Source organism: Muscardinus avellanarius (assembly GCF_963383645.1).
Source record: "Muscardinus avellanarius genome assembly, chromosome: 1".
Taxonomy (NCBI): Eukaryota; Metazoa; Chordata; class Mammalia; order Rodentia; family Gliridae; genus Muscardinus; species Muscardinus avellanarius.
In genome coordinates, this window is record NC_137786.1 from 172,923 (window position 1) to 192,017 (window position 19,095).

The following is a 19,095-nucleotide window of genomic DNA, read 5'->3' on the forward strand; positions in this document are numbered from 1 at the left end:
CTGGAGCCTGGAGGCCAGACATGGTATGGAGCCCCCAGCTCTTGGTAAATGCTGAAAACTGGAGTTGTCTTGCCCTGAACCAGGCTTTGGCGGGTGTATCTCTCAGGGCTCTGCAGAAAAATAGACCAATGTACGGTGGTGTAATGAGATGGAGGCTGAGAACCCACAAAGTGGAGGCCCCATAGAGCCAATGGCTTGGTCTAGCCTGAGCCCAAAGGCCTAGACTTATGGGGCCAATGGGGCAAACCCAGCCCAAGAGCAGGGAGGACATGAGATGTGGGGGTTAGCAGGTACATGATTGGGGGGACAGTGGGGCAGGACCAAGGTAAAATTCCTCTTTCCCCACCTGTTCTTCTATTGAGGCCTTCTCCCTTAGTTGATAGTCACCCGCACTAGGAGGCTGTACCTGCCTTGCTGGGGCACCAGGTGAGATGCTGGTCTCTGCCAAACACCCTTCACCTGGCTGAGTGATGCGCCTGAATCACCTTGGGGCCTCTCACCTCTACTCCCTGTCCACACAGGCCTCTGAGGCACCCCTAGACCTGGGTGGGGGTCACCCCTGTGCTTGTCCGCCCCCCAATCATGCGCCTGCTCACCCCCAGGACCTGGGTGGGGGTCACCCCTGTGCTTGTCCGCTCCCCAATCATGCGCCTGCTCACCCCCAGGACCTGTGATTGCCCCGTTTGTGCACCATGCCCCCGCAGGCCTTTTGCACAGAGAGGAGCGGAGCCTGGCTGTGACTTCAGTGGCAGCCCAGGCTCCCTTCCTGGCTGAGGCACTAGAATCCCTTAGAGCCTGAAGCCTGCCTGAATTGAAGGATGGGTCAGTGGAGGAGGAGACAGCCTGGGAGGATGGGCCAACTCTAGTCAAGGGAGCCCAGGTACAAATGGGGGAAGGGTCAGTTCTCTCCCTCGCCCTCTGCTCCTGTTCTGTCTATCTCCCCTTTTTGGCCTGACTCTTTCCTATCCTCTTTCAAGCTTCCCCAGCTCTGCCTGGGACCCTCCTCTCTATCTATAGAAGATCTAACATAAACATGACTCAGCTTGTAAACAATCAGGAAACTTTAGTGCAATTCTGGAACATCTCTGCACCAGCTTGTCCATCCTAACTGGAGATGAGGGAAGGGTGGCCATGGAGCTGCTGGACTCCTGTTGCTCAGAGATGCCTCCCAACCCTTATCACTTGGGGAAAAAAGGCTGCCACTTCCCAGGCTTCCCAGCACCATCCAAAGGCAGAGATACGTCCGTCTTCCTACTTCTTCCCTGGGAACCCTGGGCTGGTCAGAGGCACAAGCTCCCTCAGCAGCGGCTGGTAGGAATGGCCCCCGTGGCGTGTGCCTGGTCCTGCTCCAGTGACACTTTGCTGAGTCCCTTGCATGTAGAGAAAGGTCTCCAAGAAAGGAGGGAGGTGCAGTGGGAAGCCTGGGGTGGAGGTGGCTCAGCCCAGGCCCAGCTCTTCCTGCACTGCTGTGTGCAGCAGTTTCGGTTGTGTCCATGGTAATGCCTCCAGTTCCTGCTGTTCCAAAGGACTGGCTTCAGGGACCAAGGAATCAGCCAAGTCAGAGAACACTAGTTCCTGGGGCTGCTTGGGGTTGTCTGGGCACTTGCAGGACAGGGTGCACACCTAGGTTGGGACTCAGGTTGGATGCATGGTTCCTGCTCCATCCCCTCCTCTTCGGGAACACCCCCCCCCCCCCGCACCCTCACTGCCCCTAAATCGGTGGGTGGGCTGGCGGAGGCCTGGCTAGGTGCAGGGCCCCGAGCTGGTCTGGGCCTTGTGAGGCTGCGGAGGCTCCACACCTTCCAGCAGCTCCCAGAAAGGTCCTCTGCTCCTGCGGCTGGCTATAGCCAAAGGTCTAGGCGCAGGCGGGAGGGGCAGGGCCTCGCGGTGGGCTGTCCCGCCCCAACCCGCCAGGCAGCTCTGCTAGGCTCACTCTCTGCTGGGCTGGGTTCTCACGCAATGCTGCCTTCACGTGCTGCGGATGTGGCCGAGAGAGGAAGCTGCGGCGCCGGGGCACGCTATGGGAGCGCACGCGATGGGGCAGAACATCGCCAACTGACATCTGCATCCCAGGAGCGTGGGCCTAGTGGTCGAGGCTGGACGTGGTCAGCCAGGCTCGAGCTGGGGAGGGGGCACCTGCTGTGCTGTGTTGTGGGCTGGGTACGTGCACTGGAGGTCCCGGCCCCTGAAGTGCAGGTCCAGGATCCTCAGCTTCCCTGAGCCTAGGTCTACAGGGAGACACGGGAGTGCTGTCCAGCCCCGGAGCAGGGGCAGCAGGACCCTCCACGTGGGCTGTTGCTCAGGGGAGGCCAGGGGTCTTCCTGCTCCTCCCCCTTTGTCTCTCCCTCTCCGCCTCCTTCCTCCCCATCCTGGGGCACAGCTTAGAAGACAGGCTTCCTCTGCCCTGCAGCAGGAGACCAGGCCAGCCTGGCTGGGCTTCTCCTGGCCCCCAGTTGCCCCTGCTGCCCTGAGGAAGGGAGAGTTTGTGATTTTTCTGTGCACCCAGAGCTTTCAGCTTTGGGAATGTCAAAACCAGACCAGGAAAAGGAGTGAACTATGAAGGGAAGACCTTCAGTGCCTGAACCACGCTCTCCAAGCTGTGGGACCTTCCAGGTTTGAGGCTGCCAGTTAGGGAGGGAGCCCCTGCTTGGCCCCTTTGCTGGGAGAGGCTACAGGTGGACCGTTGGTGCTTTCTGACAGGGGAAGTGGGGTCCTAGGTTCTTGATGCAATGAACAGAAATCAGTGCTTATTAGCCATGGGAGACCGGGGTGCTGGGGTGATGGCTTCCAAGAGCGGGAGGGACCAGGCAGGGACCAAAGGTTGCACGCAGTGAGGCCTCTGACTCTGGGCTCTGCTGGAGGAGGGCCGCCTCCTGCTGCATCTTTGTCAGCACTACAGCACTACGCAGGGCACCTGAGGGTGTGAATATTCACCCCAGGGTGGCCTCCTGGGGAGTGGAGGCTACTGGTCCAGCTTGGGGCTGCGAGTGAGGGGTCAACACTCATGGTGATGCAGGCCCAGGTCTGATGGGGAGGAAGGTTAGGAGCATTTGGGCCCCAGACTGTGCAGTGTGGGCTGGGAGCTGGGGCTTGCACTTCTGAGCAGCTGGAGGAGGGGATGCTGTTGTGGCTGGCCCCAGTCAGTTTGATGTGGGCACGTTGGCAGGGGCTGGAGGACCTGCCAGGAGTGGAGGCATTGCAGAGGCTCCCAGGTGATAGGAGAGCGGGAAAGCCCAGTCTGAGTGAGAATGAGCCGCATTTTTAATTTCCTAATAATAAGCCCACATCCTCTCTAGATGGGGCTGTGAATAGTCGAGGAACACTGTTAAGGGTTGCTTTCCTGCTGGGCTGGGGGAAGATGGAGCCCAGAGGTCTGTGCAGTCCCTGGGAAGCCTTTTGGAATCAGGTGCCTATATGAGACAGTCCGAGCCAGACTGGCTGCCTTGAGGGGAAAGGGGGCAACTTGCTCCTTTGGAAGAAGAATCCACGAACGATCCAATCCACACACACTGCCAGTTTAAGTTTTATCTCATAGCCAGAACAAGTGACAAGGTCACATCTGCCCGAGTAGACAGGACCCTTTTGAAAGGGGGTGCAGTAGCATTGCCCATAGCCTTCCCGTGCGAGGCATGCAAAGCCACAGCAGCCCAGCCGAGCCTCCCTTCCAGGGATCCCCTCTTGTCCTGCCTCCCTGGAAGCTGATGCTAGGCAGGGTGTGACCAAGGAGCTGGATGCCTGATTAGAGTCCCCAGAGCAGCACAGTGCCGGCTGGGGTGTGAAGGAAGTCTGTCCATCTGCACCCCAGTCATGAGGGCAGCCTGGAGTGAGGATAGGGGCACAGGAATCTGCTCTGCCTCCAGGGAGGTGGCCCATGGGGGCCTCCTTTCCACCATGTGAGGGCCCAGCAGGCCTCAGAGGCCATGTGGGGGGCCGGCAATGAGAATGCAGGGCACAGGAGGGGCTGCAGGGACATGGCCCCCCTGGGAGGGGATGATGGGTGGGGCTTGCTCAGAGGCAACCAATGTGCAGTGTTGGGACCCACCAGAGCTTGAGTCTGGGGGGATCTCTGGGGGCCCTGTTGATTTGATTGAACACAGGACCTGGCAGGATGCTGGACTTTGTCCTATGACTGGACAGGATGGCAGGGAGCAGACTGAGGTTAACCCCACCTGTCCATTCTGCCCATGACTTCTGTTCTGGCCTGTGCCTGACCTGGCTCTGCCATGGACCCACCCAGGGCCACCCAGGGCCAGAGTGAGGCACTTCCTGTGCAGGACAGCAGCATGGCCCAGACCTATGCCCATCAAGGACCGTGGGGTGGGAGCTGTGGAAACCAGAACGTGGTTTAAGAATTGTCATGACCCAGCCTGGGTCCCAGGGAGGGCTCACCTGTCTTCTCTTCTCTGACAGCGGTGCAGGAGACCTGTGCACAGCCGGCTGGGACCCCCTCACCTGGAGATGGTCCACAAGGAGGGTGTCCTGTGCAGGAGGGACGGCTGCTGCTGGAGGTGAGTGCCCACCTCAGCCCTGACTCCATGTAGCACCATACATGTTCTGGGTCTTACTGGGAGGATCTTCAGTTAAGAGCCCTAAGTCATATTGGCCTGGTGGCACACGCCTGCAATCCCAGTACTTGGGAGGCTGAGACAGGAGGATTGCAGGTTTGAGGACAGCCTTTGCAACTTGTGAGACTGTCAGCAACCTAGCAAGACCCTGCTTCAAAACAAAAATAAAAAGGGGTAGGAGTATAGCTTGGAGGTAGAATGTCCCTACATTCAATCCCTAGTACCACATACACAAAAATGAATGAATGGATGAAGTCACTAAGTCTCAAAGTCTGCTGTCACGCATGGCACCGAGCCGTTCAGACACCTCGGCTGAGGTTGCTGGGTGGTGGCTAGCCTCTTATACATGAGGCCCACAGGCTGCAAAGGAGAGCTGCCTGTGACCTCCCTAAATCTGAGGGTCATTCTTCAGTACGTGTTCTCTGTTGTTACTCCTCAACGAGAGAAAACCTAAGGAGGAATTCAGCCCTTTGCTTTCCAGGTTAAGGATTCAAAACAGCCAGCAAGGAGCTGCTCTCTACCAGGCAGGACATTGACTCACACCAGGAGCTAGGCATGGTGGGTCCTCTACTGGGTGGGAGTTCTCCCCACCTGAGAGGACCACCGAGATTTGGGGGTCCTGGGCTTTCTGAGCCAGTCACACTGGGCTTGTGACACGTTGGGGATGCCAGAGTAAAACAGGCTCTGGGGACCAAGGTTCCACAGGGGTCCTCCATGGAGGAGAGCACGGGCAGCCCCAAGGCCCAGCCAGCAGCATCCTGGCCCATGGACTCACTCGCCAGGCTCCGCTGAACTGACCTGACTCCCTTTCTTTGTGTCCTGTGGCTCAGTCATGGCCTCCCTTGATGCAACCCTTTACACTCCAGCAGCTTCCTGTTCCATCTGCTGTGCATCGGAGGGTGGCATGGGTCAGTGGTGGTGTGGATCAAGGGTGGTGTGGATCAAGGGTGTCAAGGATCAAGGGTGGCGTGGATCAAGGGTGTCGAGGACCAAGGGTGGCGTGGACCAAGGGTGGCGTGGATCAAGGGTGGCGTGGATCAAGGGTGGCGTGGATCAAGGGTGTCGAGGACCAAGGGTGTCGAGGATCAAGGGTGTTGAGGATCAAGGGTCGCGTGGATCAAGGGTGTCGTGGACCAAGGGTGGCGTGGATCAAGGGTCGCGTGGATCAAGGGTGGCGTGGACCAAGGGTGTCGAGGATCAAGGGTGTCGAGGATCAAGGGTGGCGTGGATCAAGGGTGGCGTGGATCAAGGGTGTCGAGGACCAAGGGTGTCGAGGATCAAGGGTGTTGAGGATCAAGGGTGGCGTGGATCAAGGGTGGCGTGGATCAAGGGTGTCGAGGACCAAGGGTGTCGAGGATCAAGGGTGTCGAGGATCAAGGGTGTCGAGGATCAAGGGTGGCGTGGACCAAGGGTGGCGTGGACCAAGGGTGGTGTGGAGGATCAAGGGTGGTGTGGAGGATCAAGGGTGTCGAGGACCAAGGGTGTCGAGGATCAAGGGTGGTGTGGAGGATCAAGGGTGTCGAGGATCAAGGGTGGCGTGGACCAAGGGTGGCGTGGACCAAGGGTGGTGTGGAGGATCAAGGGTGGTGTGGAGGATCAAGGGTGGCGTGGACCAAGGGTGTCGAGGATCAAGGATGTCGTGGATCAAGGGTGGTGTGGATCAAGAGTAGTGTGGACAAAGGAAGATCAGTGGTGGTGTGGACCATGGATTAAGTGATCCACTTGGCATCAATCACATCAAGTCCTTCAGCTTTCAGCAGCCCCCGGGGGCCCTGGAAGGGGAGAGTCTGGGACTTGGGGGGTTGGCTTCTCCAAGGTGTCTGGCCTCTGCTGAGGGGTTTGGGATCTGATGATATTCGTGGGTGTCTGGAGCACCCCCATGTAGAACATGGCCATGCTCACCTTGAACGCCTGCTCCAGAGCCCCAGCCAGGAGCACCACAGGCTGATGGTTCCCTTCGAGGAGTGCTGTGCTTCAGGGGAGGGGATCTATCTAGACTTCATCACTTACCATATGTCGGAAAGCAGATTCTTAAGTGTTAATAAGCAGTTTTCTTTGCAATTGTTCTATCACTGCTAATAAAATCATAGCCAAGATACTTGGGCCAGTGCAAATTTTGTTCTTGGTGAAGGATAACTGAGGCTGTTTGCTCTTTCCCCTTCCTTCCTTCCTTCCTTCCTTCCTTCCTTCCTTCCTTCCTTCCTCTTTCCTCTTTCCTCTTTCCTCTTTCCTTTTCTTTCTCACTCTTTTTTTTTTTTGTACTGGGAATTGAACCCAGGGCGTTCTACCTGTGAAGTAGATCCCAGAGCCCAATTGATTTTTTAGTTTGAAACAGGGTTTCACAAAGTCACTGAGGCTGGCCTCAAACCTGTGATCTTCCTGTCTCAGCATCCTAAGTACTGGAATTACAGGTGTGTGCCACCCTACCTAGATCCTTTTTCTTATATTCTCTCAAAATCAATAATGATAAAGTCCTTTTTAAACTTCTATACTAAACTGTAAAACACATAGGCATGCATATAGCCCAGAGCATGTGAGGTGTCTGACCCGCCTTCTCTCTTGAATACCCACTCCTGCTCATGCTCCTGAGGGAGTGTGCCACCCTCCAGGCTTTCATGCACTCCCCCATGCCCAGCCCAGCAGGGAAACCTTGTCTGAGTGATGACGAGAATATTGGATTTCGAAGAAGTCCAATTTTCAAGCTTCTTTTTTTATAGATCTTGATTTCAGTATCATATCTCAGAACTCTACCTAATCTAAGGTTACTAAGATTCTTTTGTTTTCTTTCAGAGTTTATGGTTTTACATTTTACATAGTCTGTATTCTGTTTATGGCTGACCTTGCACCAATACCACACTGCCTACTGTAGAAATAAGCAAAATAAAAATAAGTAGAATTAGTTTCATCATCAGGTAATGTGAATCTTCCTATTTTGTTATATTTCAAAGTTGTCTTGCCTATTCTAGTTCCTTTGTCTTTCCACATAAATTTATTTATTTATTTATTTATTTATTTATTTATTTATTGTGGTATTGGGGATTGAAATCAGAGAAATTCTACCTTTGAGCTCCACCCCCAACCTGATTTTTTAATTTTTTATTTCTTATTTGGAAACAAGGTCTCACTAGGTTGATGAATCTCACTACTTGCTATGAGTGTCCTTGAACCTGTGATCCTCCTGTCTCAGCCTCCCAGCTTGTTGATATCTATAGAAAATTCTGTTGGAATTTTGAGGATTGTTAAATAAAGTCAGTCAGTCAATTTGGGGAGAATTGACCCCCTTTATGATACTGACTCTGGCCCTGGGCATGGTGCATCTCTACATTTACTGAGTTCTCTGATTACTTTGGTGAGTGTTGTGTTTTGTTTGTTTGTTTGTTTGTTTTTTGTTTGTTTGTTTGGTTGGTTGGTTTTGGCACTAGGGATGGAAGCCAGGGCCTCACACATACTAGGAACATGCTACATCACGAAGCTGCACACCTGGCAGCCACCAGCACTTTGTAGTTTTTAGCACACAGAACCTGCGTGTTTATGTTAGAATTATGTTAGTATTTTGTGGCTTTGTTATTGCTAAAAATGGGACTTTTAAAATTTTTGGTTGTAGCCGGGCGTGGTGGCACACGCTTGTAATCCCCGCGCTTGGGAGGCGGAGATAAGAGGATTATGCAGGTTTGAAGCCAGCCGTGCTGGCTTAAGAGACACTGTTTCCAAATAAAAATATAAAAAATAGGTCTGGGAGTATAGCCTGGAGGTAGAAGGGCTTCCAGAAACCCCAGTACCACACACACACAAAATTTTTTTTTGGTTGTATACTGCTAATATACAGAAATACAAGTTATTTCTCTAGGTCTGCCTTGTTGTGTCCTATGACTGATAAGTTCATAGTGGTTCTTGGAGCCATTTTTACAGAATCTGAGGATTTTCTTATGTAGGTTATCATATTGTCTGAGGGAGACAGCTGTACCTACTTTTCCGGCTGGTGTACCTACTTTCCCGATTGGTGTACCTACTTTTCTGACTGGTGTACCTACTTTTCCAATTGGTGTACCTACTTTTCCGACTGGTGTACGTACTTTTCCAATTGGTGTACCTACTTTTCCGATTGGTGTACCTACTTTTCCTACTGGTGTACCTACTTTTCTGATTGGTGTACCTACTTTTCCTACTGGTGTACCTACTTTTCCGATTGGTGTACCTACTTTTCCCATTGGTGTGCCTTGTGTCTCCTGCCACATGGCTCCTCTTATGCTTCCAGCACAGTGAAGAACAGGAATGATGAAGATGGCATCTTTACCTTGCCCCTGATCTTAGGGGGAAAACTTCATTTGTTTAACATTAAATATGATAACAGCTTAGTTTGTTTTTGTTTTACTTTTGTGCATGCCTTAGATTAAGAATTTTTTCTTCTTTTCCTTGTTTTCTGAAAGTTATTATTATGAATACATCTTAAATTTTATAAAAATGCTTTGTATGCATTTTTGAATTGAGCTGATTGTGAATTTTCTTCTTTAGTCTGTTGAGGTTCTGAATTAGACTAATTTTTAACTATTAAACCAATCTTACATTACTGCCATTGAGCTCATTTATAGTTGCTAGATTCAGTTTGCTAATTGAGGAAATTTTTGTGTCTGTGCTCATGAGAAATACTTTTGTAGTTTTCATGTAATATCTATTTGATTTTGGTGTCATGGAAATGCTTACTTTACAAAGTTAGTTGAAGTTATTCTCTTCTATTTTCTGGATGAGATTGTATGGAATTGGTGTTATTTCCTCCTGAAATGTTTATAGTATTCACAAGTTAAAAGCATCAGGTCTAGGAGTTTTCTTTGTTAGAAGATTTTTAAACTATGAATTTAACTTAAAAGGTGTCGAATTTTCTTTTCTTTTTTTCTTTTTTGGTACTAAGAATTGAACCCAGGGACATTCTACCTCTTAACTATAGCCTCTTTCCACGTCTTAAATTTTCTGTTTTGATACAGGGTCTCACTAGGTTGCTGACAGTCTTGCTAAATTGCTGAGGCTGTCTTTGAACCTGCAGCCCTCCTGTCTCAGCATCCCATGTACTGGGATTACAAGCATGTACCACCCTGAGCAGCTTGAATTTATTTTGTGTGAATTTTACTAGTTTATATTTCTTCTAGGAATTGCTCCATTTCATCCATCTTATGAATCTGTGGATACACAGTTTTTCATGATATTCCTACATTCATCTCCTGATGTCTGTAGTTTCTGTAGTGATGTCTCTTTGTATCTCGTTTCATTTTTTCTTGTTCAATGAAATAAAAACACTCAATGGAACCAATAGCTGCTTCTTTGGAAAAAAAAGACTGATAAACCTCCAACAAAATTGACCAAGAAAAAAAGATTCAGATTAGCAATGGAACAAAAGAGGAGGCGTCATTGCAGACAGTGCAGATGCTAGAACAGGAAAGAGCCTTTTTATCTTTTAATTTTTATGTGGATCATATTGAAAATGGCATACATTCAGACTGTGCTTTGTGCCCTCTCCAACCCCCCAGTTCCCCTCACCCTCTCCAACAATGCATGTCCAGGTTAACCATGCTTCATTCATACTTTTACACATATTCAAATGTAGCTCCTCCATGAAGAAGGCTCCATTATCGAGTCCCTCTGGTATTCCTAATACTCCCTAGTTTGGGCATATTAGAGAAAACATATGTCCTTTCTTGGAAGGAGACATTTTACATCATTCTTAATCTATAGGATATGCATTTACTGCTATACAATTTCTCCTAAGCATGCCTTTAACAGCATCATGCAAATTTTGATATATAGTATTTTCATTTTTACTTAGCATTTTAAAATACTTCTAATTTTCTTGGAGCACTATCTTCTACTCATGGATTATTTGAAGGATACTGCTTAATTTACAAATTTTTGGAGATTTTCTAGGTATCTTCATGTTACTGAATTATAGTTTAATTCCATTACAGTTAGAGAACGTAATTTTAATGATTTTTATGATTTTAAATTTGTTAAGGGTGATTTTATGGTCCAAGACATAGTTTTATCTTATTGAGTGTTACATATGGTTTGGGAAAAAGGGGTATTCTGCTGTCTTTGGGTGAGATGTTCTATAAAGATTGACCACATCAAGTTGGTTGATAGTGTTCAAGTCTTTTGTACCCTATTGATTTTTTGTCTACTCCCAACTTGAGAGAGGACTGTTGATATTGTCAAGTATAATAGTGGGGCTTTATATTTTTCCTCTTGGCTCTTTCAGTTTTTGCTGAATATATTTTGGAATTCTGTTGTAGGTCTGGTAGTTTTTCTTATTCTGATGTTTACTTTGGTACTAATATAGCCACTCCATATTTCTTTCAATTAATGTTTGATTGGCATATCTTGCTCTATTTTTATTTTTAAACCATCTATATCATTATGTTTAAAGTACATTTCTTATTGGCAGTATATAGTTAGGCGTTTTTTTTAAATCCAGTTTGATTATTATTATTATTATTATTATTATTATTTTTTTTTTTTGGTGGTGGTACTGGGGTTCCTGGACGCCCTTCTATCTCCAGGATACACTCCCACGGGCTATACTCCCAGACCTATTTTTTTACTTTTTATGTGGAAACAGGGTCTCTTAAGCCAGCAAGGCTGGCTCCGAACCAGCGTGATCCTCCTGTCTCCGCCTCCCAAGTGCGGGGATTACAAGTGTGCACCACCACGCCCGGCCAGTTTGATTTTTTTTTTTTTTTTTTTTTTTTGGTGGTACTGGGGTTCCTGGAAGCCCTTCTACCTCCGGGCTACACTCCCAGACCTATTTTTTATACTTTTTTTTTATTTGGAAACAGGGTCTCATAAGCCAGCGCGCGCGGCTGGCTTCGAACCTGCGCGATCCTCCTGTCTCTGCCTCCCAAGCGCGGGGATTACAAGCGTGCGCCACCACGCCCGGCCCAGTTTGATTATTTTTTAATTGCTGTGTTCAGAACAATTTTGTTAGAGTTCCATTATACTACTGAACTTAAGTCTACCATTTTATTTTTATTTCCTTATTTCATAATTTCTTTTCTTTTTCTGATTGTGGGAGTATTTGTTAGTATTCTATTTTCATTTACCTATTGGCTTTTGGATGTATATTTTATTATTTTAAGAGTTATCTAAGAGCTGAGCATGGTGGCGCACGCTTGTAATCCCAGCATTCGGGAGGCTGAGACTGGAGGATTGTGGTTCATAGACAGCCCCAGCTACTTAGTGAGGTCCTCTGCAACTTAGTGAGATACTATTTCAAAATAAAGAATAATAAAAAAAATAGGGCAGGGGGTGTAGCTCGGAGGTCAAATGCCCCTGGGTTCCATCTCCAGACCCGAAAAAAACAAAAAAGAGTTATCTAAGGGTTATAATATATATACTTTTGCCCCCTTCCCTAATGTTTGTCATATCATTATATCTACATACATAAAATCCTCCAGTCAATATAATTTTTGCTTTCAATAATCAGACATATTTTAAGGAATGTAAGAAAATATCCTATTATATTGCCCAGTATTTGTCATGTCTGATGTTCTCTCTGGTTTCTTAGGTCTTTAACCAAATTTGGAAAATGTTCAGCCATTTTTTTCTTAAACTTTTTATGCCAACATCTCTTTTTCCTCCTGGTATAGTTTGTATTTAACATCAGAACAAGATGTGGTGGCACACACCTGCAATCCAAGTACTAGGGAGGCTGAGTCAAAAAGATCACGGTTCAGAAACAGCCTCAGCCACTTAGTGAGGCTCTCAGCAATTTAGCAAGATCCTCCTTCCAAAATAAAAATAAATAAATAAAATAGGGCTAGGGGTATAGCTCTAAGTAAAATGCCTTGGGCTCAATCCCTGTTACCACACAAAAAAACAAATAACAACGTCCCCACAGACATCATGCTCTGAGGCAGATGTGCTCAGAGGTGGGTATGATTGGAAGCAGGTCCCTCAGAGGAGAAGGGCACATCTACAGATCCCATGGATATGAATCTGGGGAACATAGCCAGCCAGCAGAGCTATCCTGACCCATTACTTCCTGTGTAGGACAGACAGCACAGGTTAGAAAAGCTCAGGATGGGCAGAGGCAGCCTCAAATCCATATGAAGGGTTGGAGCTGAAACCCTTTGCTGACTGTGCCAGGTGCCAGTCAGGACCCACAGGACTCCCAGAGTCCTGCAGGGAGCACACTGCCATCACATATTAACAGATAGGGAGACTGAGGCACCAGGTTGCTCTATCACACCCCAGTGAGAAGGCCCAGACCTGCCCTTGCTGGAGCCTCCCCCAGGGGACTCTGGGGGAGGCAGGGTGAGAGGGCTGGCCTTGCAGGACCTTCTCCAAACCAGAGATCCGTGCTGGGCCCTGGAAGGCTGCGCACGCTCTGGAGCTGCCAGGATGTGGGGCTGTCAGAGCCCAGGACTGAATGGGTGCCCCCTGGGGGCAGTGGTCTGTGCTGGAGCCCCGGGCCACAGCATAGCTTTGAGGACTCAAGGCTCAGAGTCCTTGGAGAGGCTGGGCTGGTGTCAGTTCGTGCCTGCTTTGGGGCCCACAGTCATGGAGGCCAGACTGATGGGAGGGCATGGAGGCCTGGGCTGGACACTGGGGACACCCCTTCTCTTGACCAGCAGCCACAGAGGATTTCCTCTAGGCATTTTACACACAGACAGAGCGGAGCCCAGCCAAGGCCCAAAGGTGAAGGGCGCCAAGTTGCCTGCCCGAAGAGGAGGCTGGCTGCCCAGGGCTGCAACAGGATGCGCCCACCGGCCACAGCCCTGTAGGCAGCTATGCGGGTCAGCGGGGCCCCTCCCCTCAGCTGCCCAGGGCCAGGTGATGGTGCCGGTGAGGGCCGCACATCAGGGAGCATCACCAGGAGACAGGCCCTGGTGTCATCAGGCTTGGCAGCTGTGGGCACCAGAGCCTGGATGCAGATCAGCCTCAAGTCAACATAAGGGACCCACAGGCCCAAGAGACAACACAGGCACTTGGAGCCCAGCTCAAATACTGCTGAAAAGGTAGGCATTGTTAGCCCCATGGGCCCTGCTGTCCTGCCCAGCGTGGGAGGGTATGGCAGCTGGGTAGGGCCCTGACCCAGCGGGAAGTGGATGGAGCACTGGACTGAGCCCAGGCGCTTCCCCCTTCTGGGGCACTGACCCGCCCACCTCCAGGCAGCTCTGCGGAGTCCCACTGCCTAGAAAGGCAGGAGGCTCTGACATGGAGGCTCCCATGCTGCCCAGTGCTGACTGAGCATTGACCAAGTGTCTGGGGAAGGAGGCTGGTGGAAAAGCAGCCCGCAGCTTTTCCAGCTGGAGGAACAAAGCTGCGCAGAACAGAATGGAAAGAAGAACAGCCATTGCCAGGACCCACAGGGACGTGGGGAGGTGGGGCGAGGATAGGGTGGAAGTGGGGAGCCGCTAGGAGGGTTCAGAGACTCAAGTAGCTCCACAGGGAAAAGCTGAGATTAAGACCAAGAACTCTGGTGGAAGATTGGGTGGAGGGTGGCGGGTCCTTCCATAAGAAAGGAGAAGTCTTTCTAGGAGTAAATATTTGACAGGAAGAGGGTCTAGAGGGAATCGGGACCCTCGCCAGCCCCTGAGATGCTGTTCCATTGGAGCTCCAGGTTCAGATGCCTCCTGGAGCCTTCCAGAGCTAAGTCTCTGACAGAAAGGTCCCTGGAGGATCTCTGAAATTTCTCTTCCTCAGGGACAAGTGGGTCCTAACTGCTCCCAAGAGCCAAAGATCAGGAACCAGAGGGCTTCAAGGAAAGGCCTGTGATTTCCATGGGCAGCTCATGTGCCCGCGCCCTCCCGTGGGATGAGGGTGTGGATTCAGGAAGCGGATGGGCTTCTCCAGCAGGTCCGGGACACAGAAGAGACAGGTGGGACCTAGAGTCCAAGGTCCCACCAGGAGGAGAGACTGGGTCACCAGCCTGAACAGCGTGCGTGCCCAGTAGACAGGGGCCCTGGCAGAGGATGGCATGTCCAGGATACCAACACGGCAGATTTAGGGGTGCCACAGCCCTTCGTGGGCCCTCTCATCAGGAGCTGAGATTGCTGCCCAGACCTGTCCCGTCCCTTGTTGCCTGGCATCTTCCCCATTCTGTGCAGCTTTTCTGTGCTCACCTGGAGTGGCTTCTCTCCCCTGGAATCCTCCAGAGTCTTGCTGCACACTGGAGAATACTGTATGCCTCACGTTTGGATAATAATTTAGCTGCATGTAGAATTTATTTATTTATTTATTTATTATTATTATTTTTTTTGTGTGTGTGTGTGTGATACTGGGGTTCCTGGAAGCCCTTCTACCTCTGGGCTATACTCCCAGACCTATTTTATACTTTTTTAATTTTGGAAAGAAGGTCTCTTAAGCCAGCGTGGCTGGCTTCGAACCTGCGCGATCCTCCTGTCTCCGCCTCCCAAACGCGGGGATTACAAGCGTGTGCCACCACGCCCAGCTGCATGTAGAATTTAAAGTGTAAAGTCTCTCCTCCACTTTTCAGAAACCTCACCCCATCGTTTGAGTGCCTGTGTCTCAGAGGAGTCTCTGACACCTCCCCATCCATTTGCGTCGTTCTCTCCCCCTGGCGGTTTCTGTAACTTTTCCCTTTGGCTTCGGTATTCTTAGGTCCCACCATGAGGTATCTTCAGTCTAATCCTGGCTTGGTGCTCCAAGTTCTTTCTACCTTTCCTCTTAAATTCCAGAGTCTCAGTGCCTCATCTGTCTTGGTTCTTATTTTCAAGGCTGGTGTTATTTTCTAGCCCTGGCCACTGCCCACATGCCTGCCCTCCTTCCCCTTGGGCTCTGCCAGGGACCTTCCCACCACCTGCTGGCAGAGAGCTTGCTTCCTGTCCAGCATCGCAGGGTCTGTCCATTGCATTTCTTGTTCTTACTCTGTTAATATCTCCCTGTCTCTTTAGGAATAGTTACCTACAGTTACGCTTGTCCGGCTCATTGCTCTGGCCCCACGCTGCCCTGCACTTGGGGTTCCTGTGTTTCTGTCCTAGGGCACCAGGCAGGGTTCTTATGGCAGCGTGCTCTGGTCTGCTGGAGGGTGCCAGAGGGGCAGCTGGCCTTCACAGTGAGGCCACCTCTGGAGAGGCTGCAGAGGGCCTCGGGAAGGAGCCGGCATGCTGGGGGCCCCTACGTCTCTAACTTTGCATGGGAAGATGAGTGCCAGGGTGGCAGCTCAGTGGCACCAGCTCCCCCACCCCTGGGGTTCACCCCTGGACCCCAGCTTCTGTGTCTCTGAGCCTGCCAGGTGGGGACAGTCCCCAGGCCCTTGGGAAGAGCAAGAGCAGAAAGTGGAAGTTTTTTCCTGGACACTACCCCCTAAGCCCCACCCCAGCCACAGCCCTCAGTCTCCTCCATCCCCGGCCCAGGAAGACCCTGGGGTCCCTACCCCCTCCTGAGGGCCTAGCTTCACTTCACCCAGAGGCTCATACCAGCAGCCTCATCTGCATTTAACCGAGCAGAGCTAGTGAAGACAAGTGGCCCTGGGGCCACAGATTTGCTGGTGATCCCTCTGCCAGCCCTGGAATTAGGGTAGTAAAAGCCCTATGGGGGTGGGGTAGGGTGCAAGCAGGATGATTTGCTGAGTCACGCCCAGACGAAGGGACTTTCTCCAGTTCCCTGAAAGGAGCCTGCCAGTTGCTGGACAGGATGGTCTCCGCTAACACAGCTGCCTGGCATCACCCATACAGGGCCTCGTGGATGCCATGAGAAAAGCCCTGCAAGTCTGGGAGCCCAGCAGTCAGGAGCTGCTGCTCCACAGCAGTGTCAGGAAAACCCACCACATGTTCCTGAGGAGTTCCAGGAACTGAGACCTAGAAACTCACCTTCCCGGCTGGGAAGGCACAGGACAGGAAGTTGCCTGGAGCCCACGAGCTGGACTGACATCTGGCCACGTGCTGTGTGCGTCCTCTTGCTGGTGATTGGGAAGAGGTGGAGTGGTTGGGGATGTAGGTGGGTGTGGGGAGGCCCCACTCCCACCTCTGCTTCCTGTGCTGAGCGCTCTACGGGTCCTGAATGCAGGAGGAGGCTGGGTGCTTCTGCAGCTCAGGGGTGAGAAGAGGCATAAGCCCCAGGGCCATCACAGCAAGCACACTGGGCTCCAGGGTGCAGAAAAGGGGTGCCGTAGGAACTGTCCCAGGCAGGCAGAGCAGAGCCATCAGGACCAGGAGGGTCCTCACAGCCCAGAAGCAGGGTAGAGACCCCTCAAGGCTGAGGCTGGGACAGGGGCCCTGGGTATAAAGGTCTGCCTTTCTAGCTGGGTCAAAGGCAGGAGACCGGCTTCTGCCACCTCCTGGGCCTGGTGCCCTTGGGCTTTGGGAAGGGTGGGTGAGCCTCTGGGTGGAGAGAGGGCATCCCATCACCCCTCTTATCCCTGAATTTTTAAAGGTGGAGGTCAGGGACAAAGCCCCATAGCCAGGAACCCAGGCCTGCAGCTAGGAGTGTTTGGAGTCTGTGTTTCTGGGAGGCCTGGAGGGGACTCTATGACACCTGAGCCTGCTCCCTGCTTCATTCTGGGGATGCCCTCACTATGGGCAGGCTTAGAATATGCCCTTCCCATGTCCTGCTCCAGGGCAGGGCCTGCTCACCATCTGGGTGGAGCTGTGCACTCTACCAGCAGGGCAGGGGATGGTAAAGTGGCACAGCCTTGCCAGCACATGACGGGGCAGCGGCACTCCTCAGCAGGCCCAGGACACCCTGTGCCTCACAGGCTGGCCATGTCCACTCACAGGCCAGCCACAGGGCCAGTGCCCTTCCTCCCTGGTGGAACCTCTGATTGCTCACTTATATCTGTCAACCCTGAGAGGAAAGCCACATCAGAAGCATTTCAGAACAATCGGCACAGTGCTCACGGCCCACAGCAATACAATGGGTTTCTCTGTGCAGGAAGCCCCAGACCAGGAGGTGGGACCAAGTCTGCAGCCTGTCTTGGAGGAGCAGAATTGGTCAGAGAGCAGGCTCAGGCATCAGGTAGCCCTCTCCAGGGGCCCTAGAAACACAGACCCCAACACCCCAGGTGCAGACCTGGGTTCCTGGTGTGGGGCTTAGACCTTCAGGACTCTCCATCAACAATCAGCAACCCCTGACCACCTATCACCAGCCTGAATGTCCACCCTTAGCCCCTGGCCACCCAGGATCAAACCCCTGGCTGTCCATAATAAGCCTCTGGCCACCTCCATCTACCACCATCAGCCCCTGACTATGCATCAGAAGCCTTGACTGCCTACCATCAACCTGACTGTCCATCATCTGTCCTGACTGTCCACCACTAGCCATTGGCCATCTATCAACAGCCCTCTGACTGTCCACCTTAGACCTGTCCACCATCCATTCTCCTATTGTCCACTGTTAGCCTTGAGAGTCAGTGGTGGTCACTTGGTCTCTGCTCTATGCCCAGGCCCTTGCCTTGCTGGGCCCTGGGTTCCTGGCGTGCGGGTGACTGCAGGTGGCCTGCTGTGGACAGGGCAGGTGGGCTGGGCTGTGCCTCATGCACCTATGCTGTGTCCATCTGATCACTACACTTGACGCTGCTTTTGTCTGTGGACACTGACGAAACGCAGCAGGTCACCCTGTAGTGCTATAATTAACTCGAGAAGGGCTGGCCATTTGGAGGAACTTCTGCCTCGGCACTGGACTATGTGGGCTCCCAGGGGACTGGAAAGTGACCCTCAACAGCTGGACACCTGTGACTGGCCCCACAGGGACCACACCAGCCTGTGCCACAGTGGAGCAGCCCCCAGCCCCCAGCAGCCCAGGCCCAGCACACTGCGAGGAGGCAGAAGGACCCCCTGCCATGTTCAGTTAGCTCAAGCCTCCCTTTCCTGGGTGCTCCTGGCTGCAGCAGAAGGCCCTCTGGCTCTCCTGGGGGAGTGATCTCAGGCAGCAGAGGCCTGGAAGCTGTTGGGGCAAATGCGATCCAGAATGCCTTTGAGGCTGAGGCTGGCTGTCCAGGACACACCTGGAGAGGTGGCCTGGATTTCAGGGTCAGTGGGATGTGGCCCTCCAACCTGCTGCAGCCCTGCGAGAGGGACCTGGTTATCATCAAGACCCTCTGTCTTGTCGAGCTGTATCTGGGCTCTTCCAGACTGATCTCACCTGGAGAGGTCTGTGTTCAGAGAACAGTTGTGAAGACAGGGCAGCTCTCAGTGTCGAGTCCCCATCCTGTCCAGCACAGAGCTCAAATTCTGGTTTTGATCATGACCAATACCTGTCCCACGCCTGCTCGGCTGGGCACACTCAGGGCTGCTGTTGTGGTGAGGAAACCGAGGTGAGAGGGTGACTTATTTGTTCAGGGCTGTGTATACAGGGGGACTCTCCGTCTGGACCTTACGCTGGGGGTCCTGCCACTCCAGGGTTTCGAGTGACTGCCTGTCAGCAAGGAGGGCATTAGTGGCCCAGCCCTGTCACTGTTGGTCTGGCTCATGCCTGCCATCAGGCCTGACTCTGTGTCCGGCAGCCCTGCTCCTGGGTGCTCACCTGGAGGAGAGCCTGAGGCAGGTGAGCTGCCAGAGGGAGCGGACGCAGGGCTGGGCTGGCC

At 51.9% G+C, this 19,095-nt stretch overlaps 1 protein-coding gene across 1 annotated transcript in view; it reads left to right on the plus strand.

Annotated features, from left to right (window-relative positions):
• The window catches only part of AHRR (aryl hydrocarbon receptor repressor), a gene marked incomplete at both ends in the record, with an annotated part of 81,577 nt that overhangs the window by 34,990 nt on the left and 27,492 nt on the right, over positions 1 to 19,095 (plus strand). The window contains one exon of the mRNA XM_080710916.1: positions 4,411 to 4,508. Within this exon, the coding sequence (XP_080567042.1) occupies positions 4,411 to 4,508 (98 nt within the window). The remainder of the gene's footprint in view (positions 1 to 4,410; positions 4,509 to 19,095) is intronic.